Here is a 25,076-nt window from a genome sequence, read left to right as displayed (position 1 = left end):
AATCATTACTATGGAAACCAATAATATGGAAATCATTACTATGGAAACCAATAATATGGAAATCACGTCCTTTTCAGGATCACTTAGTGTCAGAAACCAGTTACTATGGAAACCAATAATATGGAAACCATTATCTCTTTGAAACTTCAATAATATGAATGAACCATTACTAGAAACCAATAATATGGAAACCGGAGTTTCTCTTTCTTTCTTTCTATGGAAACCTGGAAATCCGTCCTTTTCAGGATCACCTAGTGTCAGGAAACCAGTTCCCAGTCCACCTAAAACGTGCTGCTATCATTTATCATGTTTGTCCTTCAATAAAAATGAATGAACTGTTACAAGACATCAAGACATTTGAACATCTTGGCCAGTTTCTGTTTCTTTCTTTCTGTTCTCGGAGGACTTGCGCCCCAGGACTACCTGGCTTGCAGTTTGGGGACTCCTTGTTTCCCCAGTCCACCTGTGACCGTGCTGCTGTCCAGTTTCATACATTTGTTGATTGCCTGAGACATTTACATTTAAACCCTGACCTGTTCACCGGACGTGCTACCTTGTCATCTATGACATCCAGTAGAACATCTTGGCAATGTTCTGTTAGGGGGGTGAGATACCCTTCCTATCCCTGTATTCCTTAAAGAGGTGGGGTTTCTTCTAGCCAAGGTGGTGATTGACTACATCTGCATTGCTTGCAGTTTGGGGTTTTTAGGCTGCGTTTCTGTAGAAGCACTTAGTGACATCGGCTGATGTAAAAAGGGCTTTATAAAATACATTTGATTGATTGAGTTTACTGAGACAAAAGTTCATTAAGCTTTTTTTATAGTTATACAATACATATACGTCATTTAGAAAAACGCTCTTATCCAGAGCAACTTATAACAGTTAGTGGATTCACCTTGCAGTAGCTCGCACAACCACATAGATATCACGGTCATAGTAAATATATTTTGAACAATAAAGTAATTATTTGTAAAGTCAGTGCTAATAGGAAAAGACAAGTGCGAGTGTTAGTATTTTTTTTATTTTATTTTTAGGTAAATTGATGTACCTTACTAAAGGTATGCCCACGACAACTGGGCAGGATTTCAACACGGAAGGCAAGCAAAATGTCAACACCACTGCAATATCCTATTTCCACCGCAACAGGTCGCTGTTGACCACACGAGACGCCGTGTGACGCGTGGGTTGACGTCACGAATTTAACTTTAAATGCCCTAAAAATCCTCTGTTCTCTCGCCGGGCGCAGTGGCGTGCGCCTGTAATCCAAGTTGCTGGGAGGCTTAGGCTGGCGGATCGTTTGAGCTCAGGAGTTCTGAGCTCCAGTGGACTATGCCGATCGGGTGTCCGCACTAAGTTCGGTATCGATATGGTGCTCCTGGGGGAGCCCGGGACCACCAGGTCGTCTAAGGAGGGGTGCACCGGCCCAGGTCGGAAACGGAGCAGGCCAAAGCCCCCGTGCCGCTCAGTAGTGGGATCGCGCCTGTGAATAGACGCTGTAGTGCAGCCTGAGCAATACAGCGGGACCCAGTCTTTTTGAGCTTTTTTTTCTCGTCCAAACATCTTTATGAATCTGTTGGTTTGCATATTAAACAGAAATATGCTATGCCACATTTGTACACTTGCATCGTGAAGAGCAGACGTCAATGTATAATATATATAATAATATGAAAGTAAATGGAAACAACGTTGATTTAAACCAGTGATGACAATTTGTAGCGATAATGTTCATTTATTTGCTTCACTTTCGCCCGTTTCTCTGATTTAGCCACGATGTGACAAACACCCCCTGCTGGTGCTCCGGGGTAACTACAACTATGTTTCTGAATACTTCATCGAGAGTTCCAGTAGTGGGCGCTGTTCTGGCTTCATACTGGTAAGCAACATCATTGTAAAGAAGTTATTTTCTTCTTTGAAATAACATTCTGTAAATTCTATTAAATTACAATTGAAGTATGAAACAAAAAGTTCTGAAACTTGCAGCAAATCATGTTATAAAATCATTGGTTTCACAAATCATTGAAAAAGACAAAAACAAACCAAATGCAATCCATAGCAAAAAACTTTTTATTTATTATCACGAGCATTTTCTGTACACTGATTACAGTTTGTGGTCCTCAGGGTGGTAGAGCTCACTCATCAGCCGGTAGATGTAAGAGGGAGCGTTGCCGCCAATGTTAGAGATGAACAGAGTGATGAGTTCAGGAGGAACGTAGTCAAACACTGGGCAGTGCACGTTGACCTTGGATAGAATCTCTCCTACAGAGAAACAGAGTAAAGTCACATGTTAAACACAGGGCAGTGCACGTTGACCTTGGATAGAATCTCTCCTATAGAGACACAGAGTAAAGTCACATGTTGAACACAGGGCAGTGCACGTTGACCTTGGATAGAATCTCTCCTATAGAGAAACAGAGTAAAGTCACATGTTGAACACTGGGCAGTGCACGTTGACCTTGGATAGAATCTCTCCTATAGAGAAACAGAGTAAAGTCACATGTTGAACACTGGGCAGTGCACGTTGACCTTGGATAGAATCTCTCCTATAGAGACACAGAGTAAAGTCACATGTTGAACACTGGGCAGTGCACGTTGACCTTGGATAGAATCTCTCCTATAGAGAAACAGAGTAAAGTCACATGTTGAACACTGGGCAGTGCACGTTGACCTTGGATAGAATCTCTCCTATAGAGAAACAGAGTAAAGTCACATGTTGAACACTGGGCAGTGCACGTTGACCTTGGATAGAATCTCTCCTATAGAGAAACAGAGTAAAGTCACATGTTGAACACTGGGCAGTGCACGTTGACCTTGGATAGAATCTCTCCTATAGAGAAACAGAGTAAAGTCACATGTTGAACACTGGGCAGTGCACGTTGACCTTGGATAGAATCTCTCCTATAGAGAAACAGAGTAAAGTCACATGTTGAACACTGGGCAGTGCACGTTGACCTTGGATAGAATCTCTCCTATAGAGACACAGAGTAAAGTCACATGTTGAACACTGGGCAGTGCACGTTGACCTTGGATAGAATCTCTCCTATAGAGAAACAGAGTAAAGTCACATGTTGAACACTGGGCAGTGCACGTTGACCTTGGATAGAATCTCTCCTATAGAGAAACAGAGTAAAGTCACATGTTGAACACTGGGCAGTGCACGTTGACCTTGGATAGAATCTCTCCTACAGAGACAAACAGTAAATCAGAATCTTGAACACTGGGCAGAGACAAACCAGAGATAGAATCTCTCCTACAGAGATAAACAGAGTAAAGTCACATCTTGAACACAGGGCATAAACAGATGGATCAGAATCTCTCCTATAGAGAAACAGAGTAAAGTCACAGTTGACAAACTGGGCAGTCACGAATCTCTCCTACAGGATAGAATCTCTCCTATAGAGATAAACAGACAAAGTCACATGTTGAACACTGGGCAGTCCTGACCAGAGATCAGAATCTCTCCTACAGAGAAACAGAGTAAAGTCACATGTTGAACACTGGGCAGTGCAAACAGACCTTGAGATAGAATCTCTCCTATAGAGACAAACAGATAAAGTCAGAATGTTGAACACAGGGCAAACAGATTGAGATCAGAATATCTCCTACAGAGAAAAACAGAGTAAAGTCAGATGTTGAACACTGGGCAGTGCACAGTTGATCAGAATCTCTCCTACAGAGATAAAGAGATAAGTCAGAATGTTACAGACACAAACAGATGAGGACATTTTTTTTTTTTTTTAATCAGTCATTTCTAGCTTTTAAACAGACAAAGTCACGTTGATTACAGGCTGGTGTTACAGACACTTTGGTAAAGAGTCTCTACAGAGTATAAAACATTGAAATAAGTTCTCATGAAAAACACCTGCTGTGAAGGGAAGCACCTCGTGTGGGGAGACAAACGTGGATGGAATGTGTCTCTTCATTGGGAAACTGAGAACAGGAACACAACTAAAGTCTTTCAGGATAAGTTGAGCACAGGTGAAGAAATGGCTCACTGACCATCTCCATAGAAAGTGTTCCTGTAGAGAAACAGATTATGGAGACATCCATCTAAAGTCACATTTATAAAGCCTCTTGTACATCAGCTGATATCACACAGTGCTGTACAGAAACGCAGCCTAAAACCCCCAAACAGTAAAGTCATGCAGGTATGAACACGGTGGCTAAGAGGAAGACCTCCCTGGAAAAGGCAGGAATATGGTTGTGAATACTGAGGCGAGAGCTTGAACATGGGAGCACAGATGATGAGCGGAGTAGAGTGGTGTCTGGCTGCTAGAGAAACAGAGTAAAGTTCCGTTGACTGCCCGGCAGCCCGCCATTGGCCAGAACCGTCTGTGTGCCGATGATGACCTGTAAACCCCACAACTGGTCCATTAACAGTAGTCAAGCTATCAATAGTTTTAGAAAGAGCCTGTTCTAAAAAAAAAAATAAGCAACATCACAGTAAAAACAACAACAACGTTGAACAACAACAACAACAACAACAACGTAAAGTCACATGTTTCACTGGGCATCACGTTGATTGCTATTACAGTGGTCTCTCCTATAGAGAAACAGAGTCACTGCAAAGTCACATGTTGAACCCTTGGGAGGGACAAAGTCATTACTGTAGCATATTAAATCATGAAATATTATGGAGAAACAAGAAAGTTAATTAAATAGATGCCTGCTTGACCTTAGCACTACTGTATATCTCATATAAAGACACAGAGAAGGATGGAGGGATGGATTGAACACTGGGAGGGATGATGGATGGATGGATAGAGGAAGGGATGATGGATGGATAGAGGAAGGGAGGGATGATGAATGGATAGAGGAAGGGAGGGATGATGGATGGATAGACTGGGGAGGGATGATGGATGGATTCACAGAACTTCTTTGAGGAAAAGATTATGATTATTAGAACACTGGGCAAGTTACGGACTCCTCTTTAAACCTCCTATTAGAGAAACCTCAGTTGTAAAGTCTCACATGTTGAGGACCTAGGCAGTGCAAGTTGACCTCAAGTGTTTTAGAATCTCTCCTATAGACAAACAGAGTAAAGTAATCATGGCCTTAAACACTGGGCAGTGTATACGTTGACCTTATAGAATCTCTCCTATAGAGACACAGAGTAATTGGCCCTCCTATGTTGAACAATAAACGGCTCTCTATCCACTGGATGTGTACCAAACTCACTAAAAGTGGCAGTAATAAAGTCTCTCTTGAAAAAGCCAAACCTTGACCCAGAAAATATAAAAAACTATCTCCTATAGAGATCTTCCATTCCTCTCAAAGATTTTAGAGAAGGCTGTTGGCAGTGCAACTCACTGCCTTCCTGAAGACAAACAATCCTATAGAAATGCTTCAGTCTGGTTTTAAAGACCCCATCATAGCACTGAGGCAGGCACTTGTGAAGGTGGTAAATGACTTTAATGGCAACAGACCGAAAGCTCTGCATCTGTCCTGAACACTAGACCTTAGTGCTGCTTTTGATACCTTGGATAGAATTCTTTAGAGAAACAGATTAAAGTCACATGGTCTGAACACTGGACAAGTTCTGGCCTGGTTTAGATCTTATCTATAGAGAAACAGAGTAAAGTCACATGTTTGAACACTGGGCAAATCACGTGACCTTGGATAGAAGGTTCTGTTATAGAGAAACAGAGTAAAGTCACATATTTGAACACTTGGGATGTTATTGAAAACATAATGTAAACTTTCACTGCTATGCGGATGACACACAGCTGTACATTTCAATGAAACATGGTGAAGCCCCAAAATTGCCCTCGCTAGAATCATGTGTTTCAGACATACAGAGAAGTGGATGGCTGCAACACTTTCTACTATTAAACTTGGACAAAACAGAGATGCTTGTTCTAGGTAGAGAAACAAAGTAAATCTTCTGTTGAATCTGACAATTAATCTTAATGGTTGTACAGTCGTCTCAAATAAAACTGTAAAGAAGGACCAGGGCAGTTACTCTGACCCTGATCTCTCTTGAAGAACATATCAAGACCATTTGAACACTTTTTTCCATCACGTTAACATTGCAAAAATAGAACTTTCTGTCCAAAGATGAAACAGAAAAAGTAATCCATGCTTTTGAACACTTCTAGGTTGACTACAGAATCTCTATTATAGAGAAACAGATAAAGTCACATGTTGAACACTGGGCAGTGCTAAATGACCTTGGATAGAATCTCTCCTAGAAACAAAACATTTCATCATATTGAACACTCCAGTGCTAGACCTTCTACAATGGCTTCCTGTCAAAACAGGGCTGAAAGTTTTACTGCTAACCTACAGGGCATTACATGGGTTGACCTTACAGAACCTCTCTGATTTGGTCCAGAGTAAAGTCACATGTTGAACACTGGGCAGTGCAATTGTCCCTGGACAGAATTTCTAAGCAAACAGCAGCAGGGCTTTCTCCTAAGAGCTCCATTTTTATGGAACGGTCTGCCTACCCATGTCAGAGACGCTTTGACCTCGGTCTCAATTTTAAGTCTTTACTGAAGACTCATCTCTTCAGTGGGTCAAATGATTAAATGTAGTCTGGCCCATAGAGGGAAGGTGATCGGAAAGGCTCTGGCCTACAGAGCCCAAACAGATGAGGACGGTTTTTTTTTTTAATCTGTCATTTCTGCTCTTACCCAGACAAAGGGTTGAGTCACTGGCTTGCTACAGACTCTTTGGTAAAGAGTCTCAAGAGTATAAACATTGGGTTGATTCTCTGTTGTGGTACGGCCTGCTGTGAAGTTGGAAGCCCTGGGTTGTACCGTGGGGAGATCTTTGTATGGAATGTGTCCTCTGTCATTGGGAAACTGGTGGAACAGGAACACCTCTAGTGGTCTTTGGGGGATGTGCTTTGGCAAAGTGGGTGGGTTATGACATCCTGTTTCCCCCAGAAAGTGTTCCTCGGTTGGGACTGATTATCAAATCACATTTATAAAGCCTCTTCAGTATTCAGCTGAGTAGTTTCACACAGTGCTGTCAGAATCGCAGCCTAAAACCCCCAAACTGTCAAGCGATGTCAGGTGTGAATCTAAGGTGGCTCTAATTCCTCCCTGGAAAAGGCAGGAATTGGTTGTGAATACCTGAGGCGGAGCTGAGCCCTAGGACCATGTCCCAGATGATGACATGAGAGTGGTGTCTGGCTGCTAGAGCTACAGTGGGTTCCAGGTTGACTGACATGAGCCCTAGGACCGTGCCCCAGGACTACCTGACATGAAGGCTCCTTGCTGTCCCCAGTCCACCTGACTGTGCTGCTGAACCAGTTTCAACTGTTCTGCCTTATGACCTTATTCGACCATGCTGGTCATTTATGAACATTTGAACATCTTGGTCATGTTCTAAAAAAAAAAAAAAAAGCAACAGCCAGAAAGGACTGGCAACACCCCACAACCCGGTTCAAACTCAGGTTTCTTCCTAGGTTTTGGCCTTTCTGGAGTTTTTCCTAGCCATCGTGCTTTTACACCTGCATTGTTTGCTGTTTGGGGTTTTAGGCTGGGTTTCTGTACAGCACTTGGGAGAGGGACAGCTCATTACTGTAGCATATTAAATTTGATTTATTTATTGGATGGAAGAAATTAATTAAAGGGATGCCTGCTTCCTTTAGCACTACTGGATATGGATGGATAAAGGAAGAAGGATGGGAGGGATGGATAGAGGAAGGGAGGGATGATGGATGGCAGGGGAGGGATGATGGATGGATAGAGGAAGGGATGATGGATGGATAGAGGAAGGGAGGGATGATGGATAGAGGAAGGGAGGGATGATGGATGGATAGAGGAAGGGAGGGAGGGATGGATGGATAGAGGGAGGGATGATGGATGGATAGAGGGAGGGAGGGATGATGGATGGATAGAGGAAGGGAGGGATGATGGATGGATAGAGGAAGGGAGGGATGATGGATGGATAGAGGAAGGGAGGGATGATGGATGGATAGAGGAAGGGAGGGATGATGGATGGATAGAGGAAGGGAGGGATGATGGATGGATAGAGGAAGAGGGAGGGATGGATGATGGATGGATAGAGGGAGGGATGATGGATGGATAGAGGAAGGGAGGGATGATGGATGGATAGAGGGAGGGATGATGGATGGATGGATAGAGGAAGGGAGGGATGATGGATGGATAGAGGAAGGGAGGGATGATGGATGGATGGATGATGGATGGATAGAGGGAGGGAGGGATGGATGATGGATGGATAGAGGGAGGGATGATGGATGGCAGGGAGGGATGGATAGATGGAAGGGAGGGATGATGATGGATGGATAGAGGGAGGGATGATGGATGGATAGAGGAGGATGATGGATGGATAGATGGGATGGATGATAGATGGACGAAGGGATGATTGATAGAGGCATGAGGGAGGAGGGATGATAGGGATGGATATAGTTGGATGGAGGGATGATGGATGGATGGCATGCAGGGAGGGAGGGATAGATGGATGGATAAGTTGGAGGGAGGGATGATGGATGGCATGCAGGGAGGGAGGGATAGATAGGGATGGTATAGTTGGATGGAGGGATGATGGATGGCATGCAGGGAGGGAGGGATAGATAGGGATGGAGGTATAGTTGGATGGGATGATGGATAGAGGCATGCAGGGAGAGAGGGATAGATAGGGATGGAGGTATAGTTGGATGGAGGGATGATAGATAGAGGCATGCAGGGAGAGAGGGATAGATAGGGATGGAGGTATAGTTGGATGGAGGGATGATGGATAGAGGCATGCAGGGAGAGAGGGATAGATAGGGATGGAGGTATAGTTGGATGGAGGGATGATGGATAGAGGCATGCAGGGAGAGAGGGATAGATAGGGATGGAGGTATAGTTGGATGGAGGGATGATGGATAGAGGCATGCAGGGAGAGAGGGATAGATAGGGATGGAGGTATAGTTGGATGGAGGGATGATGGATAGAGGCATGCAGGGAGAGAGGGATAGATAGGGATGGAGGTATAGTTGGATGGAGGGATGATGGATAGAGGCATGCAGGGAGAGAGGGATAGATAGGGATGGAGGTATAGTTGGATGGAGGGATGATGGATAGAGGCATGCAGGGAGAGAGGGATAGATAGGGATGGAGGTATAGTTGGATGGAGGGATGATGGATAGAGGCATGCAGGGGAGAGGGATAGATAGGGATGGAGGTATAGTTGGATGGAGGGATGATGGATAGAGGCATGCAGGGAGAGAGGGATAGATAGGGATGGAGGTATAGTTGGATGGAGGGATGATGGATAGAGGCATGCAGGGAGAGAGGGATAGATAGGGATGGAGGTATAGTTGGATGGAGGGATGATAGATAGAGGCATGCAGGGAGAGAGGGATAGATAGGGATGGATGGAGGTATAGTTGGATGGAGGGATGATGGATAGAGGCATGCAGGGAGAGAGGGATAGATAGGGATGGAGGTTTAGTTGGATGGAGGGATGATGGATAGAGGCATGCAGGGAGAGAGGGATAGATAGGGATGGAGGTATAGTTGGATGGAGGGATGATGGATAGAGGCATGCAGGGAGAGAGGGATAGATAGGGATGGAGGTATAGTTGGATGGAGGGATGATGATGGATGGATAGAGGGAGGGTTGATGGAAGCGAATGAGGGGTGAAAGTATAGCGTATACCTGGCAGAAGGGGGCACACTCGGCCACGATGACGTGGAACTTGCGTTTCCTCGCTGCGTCTTTGAGGAAGGCCTCGACGGTGCGTGAGCGGCCGACAGTCATGATGACCTCGTTGGAGTGGATGTGCTCCAGGGCCTGCATGGCGATGTTGTCTGTGGTGCCATCTGGAAGGGAGGAAGATGACAAGGAGAATATAACAAACAGTAAGCTCAGTGCTGCTTGACCAAAGATAATATTCTCATAGGAGATACAGACTGAGATGTTATTTTCCTTGTGCTTCAGTTAAGCGACATGATTATATCTCCCTCACTAACTTTAAGCATCAGCTATTAAGGCAGTTTACATATCATTGCACCTGTACACAGCCCATCTGTAAATAGCCCACCCAACTACCTCATCCCCATATTGTTATTTATTTGTTGCTCCTTTGCACCCCAGTATCTCTACTTGCACATTCATCTTCTGCACATCTACCATTCCAGTGTTTAATTGATAAATTGTAATTATTTTGCCACCATGGCCTATTTATTGCCTCCCTAATCTTACTACATTTGCACACATTGTATATAGACTTCTTCTATTGTATTATTGACTGTATATTTTTTTCCATGTGTAACTCTGTGTTGTTGTTTTTGTCGCACTGCTTTGCTTTATCTTGACCAGGTCGCAATTGTAAATGAGAACTTGTTCTCAACCAGCCTACCTGGTGAAATAAAGGTGTTCTCAACTAGCCTACCTGGTGAAATAAAGGTGTTCTCAACTGGCCTACCTGGTTAAATAAAGGTGTTCTCAACTAGCCTACCTGGTTAAATAAAGGTGTTCTCAGTCTACCTGGTTAAATAAAGGTGTTCTCCTAGTCTACCTGGTTAAATGTGTTTAAATAAAGGTGTTCTCAACTAGCCTACCTGGTTAAATAAAGGTGTTCTCAACTAGCCTACCTGGTTAAATAAAGGTGTTCTCAACTAGTCTACCTGGTTAAATAAAGGTGTTCTCAACTAGCCTACCTGGTTAAATAAAGGTGTTCTCAACTAGTCTACCTGGTTAAATAAAGGTGTTCTTAGCCTACCTGGTTAAATAAAGGTGTTCTCAACTAGTCTACCTGGTTAAATAAAGGTGTTCTCAACTAGCCTACCTGGTTAAATAAAAGGTGTTCTCAACTAGCCTACCTGGTTAAATAAAGGTGTTCTCAACTAGCCTACCTGGTTAAATAAAGGTGTTAAACCTGGTTAAAAAAGGTGTTCTCAACTAGCCTACCTGGTTAAATAAAGGTGTTCTCAACTAGCCTACCTGGTTAAATAAAGGTGTTCTCAACTAGCCTACCTGGTTAAACCTGGTTAAAAAAGGTGTTCTCAACTAGCCTACCTGGTTAAATAAAGGTGTTCTCAACTAGCCTACCTGTTAAATGGTTAAATAAAGGTGTTCTCAACTAGCCTACCTGGTTTAAATAAGGTGTTCTCCTAGCCTACCTGGGTGTTCTCAACTAGCCTACCTGGTTAAATGGTCAACTAACCTGGTTAAATAAAGGTGTTCAACTAGCCTACCAACTAGCCTACCTGGTTAAATAAAGGTGTTCTCAACTAGCCTACCTGGTTAAATAAAAGGTGTTCTCAACTAGCCAACCTGGTTAAATAAAAGGTGTTCTCAACTAGCCTACCTGGTTAAATAAAGGTGTTCTCAACTAGCCTACCTGGTTAAATAAAAGGTGAAATGAAATAAATGAAAAAGCTTAACAGCTGCTGGAAAGTATTTGATATCGGTTGGTGTTAATATATGCGTGTGCCATCAGTGAGAATCTTACCCAGCTCTGTGAGGAGTTCATTGATGGCCTCTATGACGTTGGCTTTGAGATGAACAAAGTGCTGTCTGAAGTTCTCCTCACTCAGTTCCCCTGCCGTCAGCAGCTTGTGGAGGGACTCCTGCTGCTCGGTCTCCTCACTGCTACCACGGGACCTGAGGAAACAAAAAAAAAACATAGTTGACATGAGAAGAGAGAGACAAGCTGGGTATATTTCAATTGAAATTACCATTGAACAACAAGACATTGTACAGATGGTAGCTTTAACGTGAGTAGAGTGGCAACTGAGAGATCGTCAACAAGTCCATCTACTACATAATTAACCAGATTTAGGTTTAGCTAACGTTCCACTCGCTGTACTCCATGGCATATGCTCAAAAAGATGTTTAGCATGACAGGGTTGGTAAGGAGTGGAACGATAGCTAAACAGATTGGTACCCAGACTATGATATGGACAACCATAACAAGGGTATCAGACACCAGATGAACAATGTTGCTTACAAACCGGCAGCCTGTTCTTTTGAAGGAATATTTCCCAGAATCCCCCATCTCTCTCACCTGGCATACTCCTCCTCCCTGATGATAAACTCACCTGGCATACTCCTCCTCCCTGATGATAAACTCACCTGGCATACTCCTCCTCCCTGATGATAAACTCACCTGGCATACTCCTCCTCCCTGATGATAAACTCACCTGGCATAAACTCCTCCTCCCTGATGATAAACTCACCTGGCATACTCCTCCTCCCTGATGATAAACCCACCTGGCATACTCCTCCTCCCTGATGATAAACTCACCTGGCATACTCCTCCTCCCTGATGATAAACTCACCTGGCATACTCCTCCTCCCTGATGATAAACTCACCTGGCATACTCCTCCTCCCTGATGATAAACTCACCTGGCATACTCCTCCTCCCTGATGATAAACTCACCTGGCATACTCCTCCTCCCTGATGATAAACTCACCTGGCATACTCCTCCTCCCTGATGATAAACCCACCTGGCATACTCCTCCTCCCTGATGATAAACTCACCTGGCATACTCCTCCTCCCTGATGATAAACTCACCTGGCATACTCCTCCTCCCTGATGATAAACTCACCTGGCATACTCCTCCTCCCTGATGATAAACTCACCTGGCATACTCCTCCTCCCTGATGATAAACCCACCTGGCATACTCCTCCCTGATGATCTTGAGCACGCGGCGTACCATGTTGCCCACGGTGGTCTCGGACGGTTGGGCGGCCGTCATTCTCCTTCCCTCATTGCGAATGATCTCCATCAGGTCACCTGTTATGACATACAAGAGGATTTCTTTGTCACACATCATTCCAGGTAAGTGAATAGAGAAATAGTAATAGCGTTTTTTTGTAGAAAATAACTCCACCTACGGGGAATATTATTCTCGTTTTTTTTTAGGGGTTTCGGATAAAACGCTGAAAATAAAGTCTGTGGTAAACACAGGCTTAGGATATCTTATATGTTTTGTTATATGAGAATCTTTATTAGCTAACTTCACTTTTTGTGAATTTTGAAGAATGTATGTAATGATAAATAAAATAAAAAAACACAAAGCACTTAAAGTCTTCATAATTCATAAAGGTCATGTTAACTGACTGGTATTATCGCATAGAACAAAATGTAGAAGACCTCCTAAACCTGTGTTAACCTCCGACCTTATTTTCGGCATTTATTATTTATTCCCCATAGGGATGGCTGGACGAGCCAGAGATAACTTATTTCCGGGTTTTACGACTCCAAATTGGCACGCTCTATTATGAAAGACGTTTAGAAATAACCCAAGATAGACCACAGCCTCTCGTTTCAAATGGGAACAAATTGTGGTCAGAACTTGCAAGGAGATAGTGAGCTCCTATTGGCGCGCTCTAGCATTTATTTGCATATTTCCGTTAGGTAACGCCCTACTATTTGAAGTGCGCGTGTTCATTAACTTTATTCACTTGCTCTCCTAAACAATGCCATTTTTTAAAACTTTGGCAAAGGTTAAAGTCTTTGAAAAAACGCAATCCACTTTGTTTGTTACAGATTCTAGTTTTGGAAACAGAAAACTGTATAGAGTTCAAATGTTTAACGATGAGAAAATTAGCAGAATGTTGGACAAAATCCATTTCGCTCTATCTTCTCCCGCTGGGCTTCCTCTCATCACCATATTTGGTAGTGAGTAGAAACGTCATGCGGATGCTTCACATTTATAATCCGGTGAAATATCTGTGCTATTATGTTCAGACATAACACCATTGACCAGTTTCAAAATGACATCAGCTTTTCGTGGCTGTTCAGATTTTGACAGCTGGCTAAAGTTACTATCACAATGTGTCTTATAGCGGATAAAACGTTGGTCACAAATGTCAAATGTAATTTTCAAAAACACTTACAGCTAGCTTGAGAACTAGAAAACCATTAATCTAGCCATTTTATAAACTAGCTAGAGTTCAGCTGTTATAATGGATACCTGCGCTGCTCCATCGTGCCTGGGCTGTTATTCTCCGAAGCAAATATGTGGTTTCTCTGGCCATTTCCCCCGACCCTCGGAGGGGTCCTGTCCCACTGCCTCCCCGCTTCAAATCGGCAAGAAAAGCCTCGATTCGTTCCGTAAGATCTGTTTCCTTGTCTGCCCCAGGCATATTGTTTTTTAAGTTCACTTGCTGTATAAAAAACTATTTGATGTTGTCACACATTTACTGAAGAGGGAAATTGAACCGGAACTACATTGTGCGTGAAGGAAGGCGCTTCCGGGTCATTATATTAGTCCAACGCTGATTGGACCAAATGATTAGAAACGCACATCTTGCAATATTTTCATAGATTTCATAATTTATTCATAATCATTTTACATTATTAGGTAGACAGTAACAAGTAGACAGTACTCGTGTAACCTTTATAAATTATGTATATTATATAGCTCCATCTTCATCATATATATATATATATATATATATATGATCCACTTATGAAGATGCCATAATGACAAAGATGTTTAGAACCAAGCAGGAGCTAGTGAGATCCTGGTGGTGCCTTAGGGAACTCCTCCTCTGTGAAGCGCTTGTGCAGTAACTCAATTAACCCATGCACTCTTTCTAAACAACGCTCTTTGTAGAAACGTTGGCAAAGTCTGCAAAACGCACTCCACTGATACATATTTTAGTTTTGGAAACAGAAAGCTATATGGAATTTAAATGTTTAAATCGATGACACACTGCCGGACACTTGGCTTCCTCTCATCACCATATTTGGTAGTGAGTGGAAACGCCAACTGGATTTTTCACATTTACACATCTGGTGAAATAGTTGGCTCATTGTTCTGTGATAATGCTGCGTGAATGTCCTTTGGTCATCCCATCACAAAATCTCAAGCAACATTTCTTTTGTAAATCCATCCAATATTTTATTGAATAAAAAGCCTAACACACAAACCTTTTCCAAATTGATCTCAATCAACATAGAAATCATAGAAAATGTTCACTGTTAAAAACAAATGGATGTACCCCACATAATTGGTTAATGCAGTAGCTTAATAACAGTGACACAAAAACAAATAGTTATATATTTTAACCAACTCCAAACCCTCATGTAAACCAGACCCCATAATTATCTCCGAAAGAATGTTGGATGGATCTTGAATGCCTGGTTGCAGATCGGTGTGTACTCTTACTACCTCAATTGCCGTCCTTGTCACACCAAACCTGACAGGGAGTTGCCATGATAGCACAAAGAGTGTGGCACTCAGGCTAGGATCTTGGATATTAAGTGTTGTAATTTTAAATCGATCCCCAAAATCAATGAGCAATATAGCCTAGTCCCAAATCTGTTTGTGTCGTCTTACTTTGTCAACTCCCATTGGCCAAAAAAAACAGATCTGGGACCAGGCTAAAGAAGCAAATCATTTCCCCTGAAATTGCAAAAATAAAATAAAATACACTAGCCTGCTCAAATGGAACACATCCAAGGAAGAGTTAGAATATTTTCCTTGTTACTACAGAACTACCACCGATGCAAAGCTGGCATGTAAAATGGCACTACAATCCTACTATCCTGATGTTGATGATAGTATACATGTCTGCCCTTTTTTTAAAGTAGCAAAAGGTTTGACATTTGTGAGTCAGGTTCTAATAGCCAGATTCAAGGGTTCTCAAAAGAGGAAGAGCAATTCATACAGGGAACTACTACTCGACTTAAAACACATTCAGATGGCAATGTAGATGCGTGGCTGTTATCTTTCGTACATCTTAAAATAAAATAAAAAAAACTTAAGAACTAGCAACAAAGTGTTCTTCTAGAAATGACCTCGTTTTCAAAATTATATTTACCGTGTCCAAAATTACAGCCTAATTCCCTAAATAGTGCACTACTTTTAACCAGGGCCCAATGCACTTTATATGGAATAAAGTGCCATTTAAGACAACCAACCATTCATTCCCTGATCACTTATGAAACCCTCTCCCCCAAAAATACCTGCCCTGCGATAGCATTTACAAAATCAAAACAAACTAAAAGACTCTGTCAAATTTAGTTTCCAAACACAGTATTCGAATGAATTAACCGACTAAGCACAGAAGTTCCGTGGTTGCCATAGTTTCTCTCTTTTGAGTTCTACCACATTCCACCTGCTGTTCAATTAAAGGCTTCACTTAAAAAGGGCAACAATATAAAAAAAGGTACATCTCAAACGGCACCCTATTGCAATACTTTGACCAGAGGCCTTATGGGACCTGGTGTAAAGTAGTGCACTATTATAGGGAATAGGGTGCTGTTTTTGGCGACGCCCAGCACACTATAGCCTTTAGCTCGCTTGGCATGGCCAAGACTTTGTACAACGATATAAAAGGGCAATAGACATTCTCTCAAGGGGGCAACCATTCGTCCCAACAAAATTAACATAACTCCAAATCAAACTGTACACATTAAATGACAATCTGAGAAATGTAAATTAGAAACACATGGAACATTCTCGCTCTCTGATGATAAATCTGTGTACATTCTACATTTCTACATTAAAATAATTTCACTCTGCTGAATGAGCCACAGGTGTGTATAGTTTTCAGAGAATAGGCTAACCCCTTGGTGCCGTCTGACACCACCGAAACTAGCAGAGAGTTGTTCTGAACAACCCTTATTGGATAGGTCCGAAACGGTGCCCTGGTTATTCCCTGTATAATGGACAACTTTTGACTAGAGTCTACGGGCTTTCGGGCAAAAAACTTCAGCCTATGGAGGCTCTGGTCAAAAGTAGCTCACTATACAGGGTGTCATTTTGGACAAAGCCATAGTCCGAGGAGGGTGAAGGTTGATCGGGTAGCATTGGCTGCTCCCCCTGGATGTAGTGGGGATGCCTCTCTACTCGATGAGCTTCTTTGCCTTGAAGAAACGTCGCAGGTAGAAGACCTGCCAGGTGGCCAAGCCGATCAGACAGCACATAGAGAAGATGCTGAAGTACAGGACACGTGTGTTGGTGGACTCTGGAAGAAGGAGAACAGAGTTAGAAATACATACATACATACATACATACATACATACATACATACATACTGTACATACCATACATACTGTACATACATACATACATACATACCATACATACATACTGTACATACATACTGTACATACATACCATACATACTGTACATACATACATACTGTACATAAATACATACATACATACCATACATACATACATACTGTACATACATACTGTACATATATACATACTGTACATAAATACATACATACATACATACATACTGTACATACATACATACTGTACATACATACATACTGTACATACATACATACTGTAGATAAATACATACATACATACATACTGTACATACATACATACATACATACATACATACTGTACATACATACATACATACTGTACATACATACTGTACATACATACATACATACATACATACATACATACTATACATACATACTGTACATACATACCATACATACATACTGTACATACATACTGTACATACATACCATACATACTGTACATACATACATACTGTACATAAATACATACATACATACATACATACTGTACATACATACATACATACATACATACTGTACATACATACATACATACATACATACATACATACATACATACATACATACATACATACATACTGTACATACATACATACTGTAGATAAATACATACATACATACATACATACTGTACATACATACATACATACATACATACATACATACATACATACATACTGTACATAAATACATACATACATACATACATACATACATACTGTACATAAATACATACATACATATATACATACTGTACATAAATACATACATATATACATACTGTACATAAATACATACTGTACATACATGCATTAGAATAATCACATGTATAACTTGAAATTCTGCATAAAAATATGTATTGATGAGCAAGGGAAGATTTCTCAAAATAGACGGACTGAGAAGTTCACAATCACACGCAACACAAGTCCACGTCAGAACAGTAAATGGAACTACTACTATCAAAACTGTGCTCTTCTTACCGTTGGTATCCCTCATCTCCTCCTCCCTCCTCTTCATGTAGGCAAAGTCATTGACGATGGACTCGGATAGGTCCTCCAGTCGCCTTAGCTCCACCTCCAGGGGCTTCAGCTTCTCCACTTTGGCGATCTGAGTGGACGAGAGAGCCGTCAATCAACAACAAAAAACCAATGCAACGCCACAATTCCTCCCTTGCCGGTAGGTGTTTATTGGTTTATTGGATTGGATTTCCGTTGGAAAGGGATGAACATTTATAAATCAGGAAATTCTACATGGAAGCTTGGACTGTGTCCCAGTTTGTCCAGTAGGTGTCACTCTCGAGCTGTGCAGTAGCAGTGCCAGTGTTCCCAGTAGTTCAAGAGGAACAGGAACACAATGCAATCTGGTCTGGTATGCAGAACGCTTTACCCCTCCCTCTCTCTAGTTTTACAGAATGTATCTTCCCACAAGCTACAGCTAAAACATATAAACTCAGCAACTGTGTTTTTCAGAGTCAGTAGAAAGGCCTCTTTAGTGTCCTAAGTTTTCATAACTCTGACCTTAATTGACTACCGTCTGTAAGCTGTTAGTGTCTTATCGACCGTTCCACAGGTGCATGTTCATTAATTGTTTATGGTTCATTGAACAAACATGGGAAACAGTGTTTAAACCCTTTACAATGAAGATCTGTGAAGTTATTTTGATTTTTTAAAATTATCTTTGAAAGACAGGGTCCTGAAGAAGCGATGTTTCTTTTTTTTGCTGAGTTTATAAAGGAAATTGGATCTGGACAATATTGAAACAAATCTGTATTTTGGCTAGGGGATAGGGCAGTTTCAAATATATATACGAATGGAGGATGTCAGAAAAACAGGAAAATCACATTTCTCAACCAATGAAATCAAATAAATAACTTTGTACCAATGCCCTATTCCATTGGAAATGATGTACTTCTGGTTTATCAAAACGCAACGATGTTGACGGTCTAATCGAGGTGTAAGAAAAATAGAGAACAAGTGAAATCAAGCTGACCAGACAGACCAGGTGACCAGACGGACCAGACAGACGTCACAGTAGCAGGCCATTGCGTTGGTTACAGACAAGACAGGGATTCTAGCCAACTTGCACTTCCTGGTTTCCTTGCCAACAAGGCTCTACTCTAACTCCACACGTTGACGTTACGTAGCTAAGTACGCATGTACTGTACAGTGTTCACCCACATAGGCATACCCACATTAACACAGACACTGGCCTAGTCCTCCAACCCACGCATGAGCTTCGGGCTCAGTCAGTATGTGTGGGTAGAGTGGATTATCAATTCACAATACAAGTCAGCAGAACAGTGTATGCAGTGTTTACTCAACATTTTTTTGTGTTACAGCCTGAATTTATAATGAATTGTGTCACTGGCCTATACACCATACCCCTTAACGTCAAAGTATAATGTCTTTGGGTTGTTGTTTTTTTCAAAAACAGATTCAACCACAAAGCCCAGGTAGGTTTTCCAATGCCTTGTAAAGAAGGGCTCCTATTGGTCGATGGGTAAAAAGAAAGCATACATGAAATATCCCTTTGAGCATGGTGAAGTTATTAATGACACTTTGGATGGTGTATCAATACACCCAGTCACTACAAAGATACAGGCGTCCTTCCTAACTCAGTTGCCGGAGAGGAAGGAAACCGCTCAGGAATTTCACCATGAGGTCAATGGAGACTTTAAAACAGTTACCGAGTTTAATGGCTGTGATAGGAGAAAACTGAGGATGTATCAACAATATTGTAGTTACACAACAATACTAACTGAAATGACAGAGTGAGAAGAAGGAAGCTTATACAGAATACAAATATTCCAAAACATGCAATAAAATAATACTGCAAAAATTGTGGCAAAGAAATTACCTTTATGACCTAAATACAAAGTGTTATGTTTGGGGAAAATCTATATTTTCAAACATGGTGGTGGCTGCATCATTTCATGGGTATGCTTGTCATCGTTAAGGGACTAGGGAGTTTTTGAAAGTTTTTTTTTAAGGAATGGAATAGAGCTAAGCACAGGAAAGATCCTAGAGGAAAACTTGGTTCAGTCTGCTTTCCACCAGACACTGGGAGATGAATTCACCTTTCAGCAGGACAATGAACTAAAACACAAAGCCAAATCTTACACTGGAGTGGCTACCCAAGAAGACAGTGAATATTCCAGAGTGGCCAACAGGGCATCAAATTAACTCTTTTTTTGGTCCACCAGCCACTGTGGGAAGTAGATTATTATTACTTTTAATCTACCAGCCACTCAGATTCTTTTACGAGACAAAATATTTTTTTGCCCACTTAAATTACACCAACAAAACACACAAAAACAGATGAACATGCTTTGTAATGATCCTAAAACAATAAATGTATTACTAGTAAGAAGTAATGTGGTATATTGTTTAATTTCATCTTTTGTGTCCTGGGTCTTTTAACCCCCCCTAAAAAAATCACCTGCCCCTTTAAGGTTACCATGGTAACGTGACTCCAGTCATGTTTGTACTAGAAGTTGACTGATTAATTAGAATGGCCGATTAATTAGGGCCAATTTCAAGTTTTCATAACAACCGGAAATCTGTATTTTTGGGCGCCGGTTTGCCAATTTTTTTTTTTTACACCTTTATTTAATCTTTATTTAACCAGGCAAGTCAGTTAAGAACACATTCTTATTTTCAATGAGGGCCTAGGAACGAGGCAGAACGACAGATTTTTAACTTGTCCGCTCGGGGGATCCAATCTTGCAACCCTACAGTTAACAAGTCCAACGCTCTAACCACCTGCCTCACGAGGAGCCTGCCTGTTATGCGAATGCAGTAAGCCAAGGTAAGTTGCTAGCTAGCATTAAACTTCTCTTTTTTTTTAAACAATCAACCAACGACTGTCGTTGCTCCAATGTGTACTTAACCATAAACATCAATGACTTTCTTAAAATCAATACACAAGTATATCTTTTTAAACCTGCATATTTAGCTAAAAGAAATCAAAGGGCACACCACATGTTTTAATACAGTGACTATCACCATAACAATCAATGGGAGCTCCATGACACTAACTTTTTTTTCCCTCTTCATTTTTTAGATTGTCTAGTTTTTATTTTGGTGGTTAGTTCTCACTGAAGATGATCTTATAAAATATATTGTATATCTCCATTGACGTACTGTATATCCGTTTACTTTACATTAGCTAGGTTTACATCCAAATGGACGACAAGATTTTTCACGCGAATATTCTTTAAAAAATCTACATTAAAAACAATTAACATTTTCCAACCATGTTGTTTCCATTGAACTGACTTTTTGCGGATAAAAAGCTGTGCGTGATGACGTAAATGGGTTTCCATCTAGTTTAACTCTACTGCGTTATATAGCGAATGTGCCCACTCTGGTCTTGGCATGTCTGCTCCAGCCAACAGCTTCGCTGATACAGTGAGGGTAAACTACCTACAGTGAGGGTAAACTACCTACAGTGAGGGTAAACTACCTACAGTGAGGGTAAACTACCTACAGCACATGAGATTATTATGGACAAAAGAGCTAGATCATTTTTATTTGTCAAAACGGCAGCCAACCATCGATTATTACCAGAATAAGACCCTCGATCATCACCGTGCACTTTCACCAACTTGTGAAATTCATCATCATTTATTTAATCCGTAGTCTACTAAACTGCATGCCTTTCCCCGAGTCGTAGTGGGAGGACCACACACACCACGTCATCGCGTAACTCCAAGTTTACTTCAATATTCGTTTATTATATCAATATTTGCGCATAAAATATGTTTTCACCGCCATTTCATTCAGAATTTATTTTACAGACACAAAATAAATCCCACCTTGTCTAGAGTATATATTGTTTTGTCGACATTTGGAATGTTCACAGTGAAATGTGCTGTTTCCATCAGGCCTGTCAGGACATTTTTATCCGACACACTGAACTCGCATTAAAAAACAATAATGAAAGGAAACCTGGTTACTGAAAACTTTCTGCCATCCCCAAAATCATTTACGTGGTGGCACATTACAATAAACATTTTGTCCCTCAAAATCTGATGAAATGCTTCCTAAGTCCCTACCAAAATGTTGGCACCAAATTAACAAGTCATACTATTCCAGCCCAGTGTGCAGACAATTTCAACTGTCATTTAACATTTCCTAGACACTGGGCCTCCAAAGAAAATAAGCAATCCCTTAATGGTGCAAGAGTGTACGTGCATTTCAGTTTCACTTTGAAGCGGTACCAGCAGCAGTACCAGCAGCAGTACCAGCAGCAGTACCAGCAGCAGTACCAGCGACTCACCTCTTCATAGTTCTTGGCCTCCACTCCGTGCTTCATGTCCAGATTAAGCAGCTGGTCGGGGATCCTCCCAGTTCCTGGGTGACAGAACAAACACATTATTTACTACATTTACAAGGCATGGATGACTTTATTCAGCTCATTCAATAACAGCAAGCAATAAAACAAGTTGGAAGGACTCCTTTCAGTCACATGGACCGTGTTTGGCAGGACACAATGCTTTGTTTCATTCAAGTAGAAATATGTTCCCATTTCTATCTGAAACGTATTAACAGAGTTCGGGTACTGAATGTGACCCAGCTATAAACCTATCCCGTCCTAACTTATCACCTGCTGCTTCATTCACTTATTGGTGTTGCTGACTGACTGGCCTCCGTTAAGTGTTTAAACAGAGTAGTGTTCTCAGAACCCTGACCCAAATGTTGCATGTTTTGGCCAGCTATAGCCTGAAATCCAGAACAGATGGGTACTCAGGCAAATCTGTCAACAAATGACTAGTTGTGGAGTAACGCAGTTAGGCGAACAAATGCATTGGACAATGCCTGCTCCTTGCAAAAGTCTAGGTTAAAGATTACCATCATTTTAAGCACCACAAAATAAATACTATGCACTTTGACTTACCCATGGGCGATTTGCTCTCAAAGCACACTTCAAACATGTCATAGTCCTCCGTCGTGAAGGCAAACTTTCCTTTCGTTGCACCTTCCTTTGAGTATAGGATGTGTCCCGACGAGTCTGTGATCTAACGTTAAACACACGTGATATCGTACAACAACATAAAAAGCAGAAAATACAACACGTGTATTGACAGCTGGTGCACGAGTGTTGCAACGGGCAATGTTTATACCCAATGGCGTGTAAATGTAAACTCTCTCTCACACAACATCAGCTAACTTTGCCCACGTAGTAGGCAAATTATAGACTTGTAGGATTATGATTTGTATGAGTTTGTCAACGTCTTATTCTAACCCTGCATCCACTTTGTTGACATCACCCATTATACTGCATGCTAACATCGCTAGCTAACTTGGTAGCTACACGTTTCACAGAGTGGATGAGGGGAGTTAAGACTGACGTGTAACATCCTGAAATGAGTTTTCACCATCTCAACTGGTACTAAACATTGAAATAAAATAATTAAGTTGAAATACCTTTTACGTATTTAACACACTTTGTTTGCGAAAAAAAAAAGTACAATTCTGCTATTTCAATTAAAAAACATTTAAAAGCGCAAGAACCAGGAAGGACCTGTCACAGGCCCAACCAGGCTAACATTTAGCTACCAGGCTAACATTAGCTACCAGGCTAACATTAGCTACCAGGCTAACATTTAGCTACCAGGCTAACATTAGCTACCAGGCTAACATTAGCTACCAGGCTAACATTTAGCTACCAGGCTAACATTAGCTACCAGGCTAACATTAGCTACCAGGCTAACATTAGCTACCAGGCTAACATTTAGCTACCAGGCTAACATTTAGCTACCAGGCTAACATTAGCTACCAGGCTAACATTTAGCTACCAGGCTAACATTTAGCTACCAGGCTAACATTAGCTACCAGGCTAACATTTAGCTACCAGGCTAACATTAGTTAGCAAGATAACAGCAGCTGTCAACAAGACGTTTAGCTAGCCAGCTGTTATGAATAGCAATTTATATGAACACGGTTGCTTTTCCACGTATTGTTTTAGAGTCACTTCTCATCAAAAAATGATATGAACAAACTGCGTTTGGGCCTTTCAATGTAAATAACAATTAGTAGCTAGTTAGTTTAGCTTAGCCGTCAGTACCGTTATTGCAACAGCATCAAACTCACCTTCAGGTTGGTCTTTGTGTTGGACTGGTCGCTGATTTCATACTCCCCCGTGACCAGCACGTCTTTGTGGATCTCTTCCCGTAAACATTTCCTTGAATTTACCGGTAAAAAGAATGAAATTGATAATACCGATTCAATGAGAACCGGTAAAAGAAGCAGGGTAGCGAACCGAGCCATGGCTACTAGCCGAAATAAACATGCGCGACAGCTTAGAAAGCTACTGCAGTTTGAGTTGCCTCGGATCTCTCCATAGCGCCGCAACGCAAAGGTGGTCTTGTGAGGGACCAAATGGATGGATGTTACCACAGCCACAAAGTCAAAATGGGTTACATCTTAAAAATGTATTCAAGGATGGAGTTATGCATGAGGTTATAAATGTGGTTAAGGGTAGGGTTCATATCAGGGTTAGGTTTAAATCATAGCTTAAAAAGATAACTTGTAGAAATTGGGTTTATGACTTTGTGGCTGTGGTAACTAGTGACAACCGTGGCTGGACAGATGGATCAATAGACAGATAATAGATTACACAATAACCGTACAGTACAGTAAATGTTGAATCCTCAACAGCATTATGTAACAGGCCATATCACATTCACAGATACTGGGATTTTCTGAAGATCCCCAAAACTATTATTATCTTGTCAAGCAGCAGCTCAGAGATTAACGAATTCGGGAGAATACATCACTCCACTCCGGTTACTTCTCAAATGGCACCCTATGCTCTATTCGGTGCACTACCCCCGCGCTTAGTACATCAAACAACCCCTCTGAATGTCACTCTCCCTGACAGTTTGTTCAAGTGCCATTAACCACATGTTTTTAATGTTATTTAGCCACTATTTATTTAGGTTAGTCTCACTGACTGGGAACCAATATATTGCCACAATAGATCTGGATTGGGGCCAATACCATTTCAATTCCAGACAATTTCCGAAAGACAACCAAATAAAAAAATTACTAACATTTCCTCATTGAAAATGATTGAAGAA

At 41.4% G+C, this 25,076-nt stretch overlaps 2 protein-coding genes and 1 long non-coding RNA gene across 3 annotated transcripts; all 3 read right to left on the bottom strand.

Moving 5' to 3' along the window:
* Positions 1-2,048: 2,048 nt before the first annotated feature.
* Positions 2,049-3,922, bottom strand: LOC127931501 (uncharacterized). The gene is made up of 2 exons (XR_008141497.1): positions 3,860-3,922; positions 2,049-2,256 (listed from the first exon to the last, which is right to left on the bottom strand). It is a non-coding gene; the product is annotated as an uncharacterized LOC127931501 (long non-coding RNA).
* Positions 3,923-3,988: 66 nt separating this feature from the next.
* Positions 3,989-14,152, bottom strand: LOC127931311 (translation initiation factor eIF-2B subunit beta-like). The gene is made up of 6 exons (XM_052523344.1): positions 13,884-14,152; positions 12,580-12,700; positions 11,411-11,562; positions 9,465-9,776; positions 9,109-9,265; positions 3,989-4,016 (listed from the first exon to the last, which is right to left on the bottom strand). Exons 1-6 carry the CDS (start codon positions 14,053-14,055, stop codon positions 3,989-3,991), a joined length of 942 nt encoding a protein of 313 aa, XP_052379304.1. The 5' UTR covers positions 14,056-14,152.
* A 638-nt stretch (positions 14,153-14,790) lies between these two features.
* Positions 14,791-24,343, bottom strand: tmed10 (transmembrane p24 trafficking protein 10). The gene is made up of 5 exons (XM_035763165.1): positions 24,088-24,343; positions 22,892-23,012; positions 22,274-22,347; positions 17,974-18,100; positions 14,791-16,887 (listed from the first exon to the last, which is right to left on the bottom strand). The coding sequence occupies exons 1-5, from the start codon at positions 24,262-24,264 to the stop codon at positions 16,766-16,768; spliced, it is 621 nt and encodes a 206-aa protein (XP_035619058.1). The 5' UTR covers positions 24,265-24,343; the 3' UTR covers positions 14,791-16,765.
* Between the last annotated feature and the right edge of the window lie 733 nt (positions 24,344-25,076).

The sequence above is a fragment of the Oncorhynchus keta genome, chromosome 8 (assembly GCF_023373465.1).
Source record: "Oncorhynchus keta strain PuntledgeMale-10-30-2019 chromosome 8, Oket_V2, whole genome shotgun sequence".
Taxonomy (NCBI): Eukaryota; Metazoa; Chordata; class Actinopteri; order Salmoniformes; family Salmonidae; genus Oncorhynchus; species Oncorhynchus keta.
This window is presented reverse-complemented; position numbering and strand designations above follow the sequence as displayed.

Coding starts and splice junctions, on each gene's coding strand:
- LOC127931311 (XM_052523344.1), bottom strand. CDS start 14,055: ATGCCTGGGGCAGACAAGGAAACAGATCTTACGGAACGAATCGAGGCT. Junction 9,777..11,410: donor TGAACTCCTCACAGAGCTGG/GTAAGATTCTCA, acceptor CCTCCCTTCCAG/ATGGCACCACAGACAACATC. Junction 9,266..9,464: donor ATCCCTCCATCCAACTATAC/CTCCATCCCTAT, acceptor ATCCAACTATAC/CTCCATCCCTATCTATCCCT.
- tmed10 (XM_035763165.1), bottom strand. CDS start 24,264: ATGGCTCGGTTCGCTACCCTGCTTCTTTTACCGGTTCTCATTGAATCG. Junction 22,348..22,891: donor TGAGAGCAAATCGCCCATGG/GTAAGTCAAAGT, acceptor TCTGTCACCCAG/GAACTGGGAGGATCCCCGAC. Junction 18,101..22,273: donor AGGCCAAGAACTATGAAGAG/GTGAGTCGCTGG, acceptor TCGTCCACTCAG/ATCGCCAAAGTGGAGAAGCT.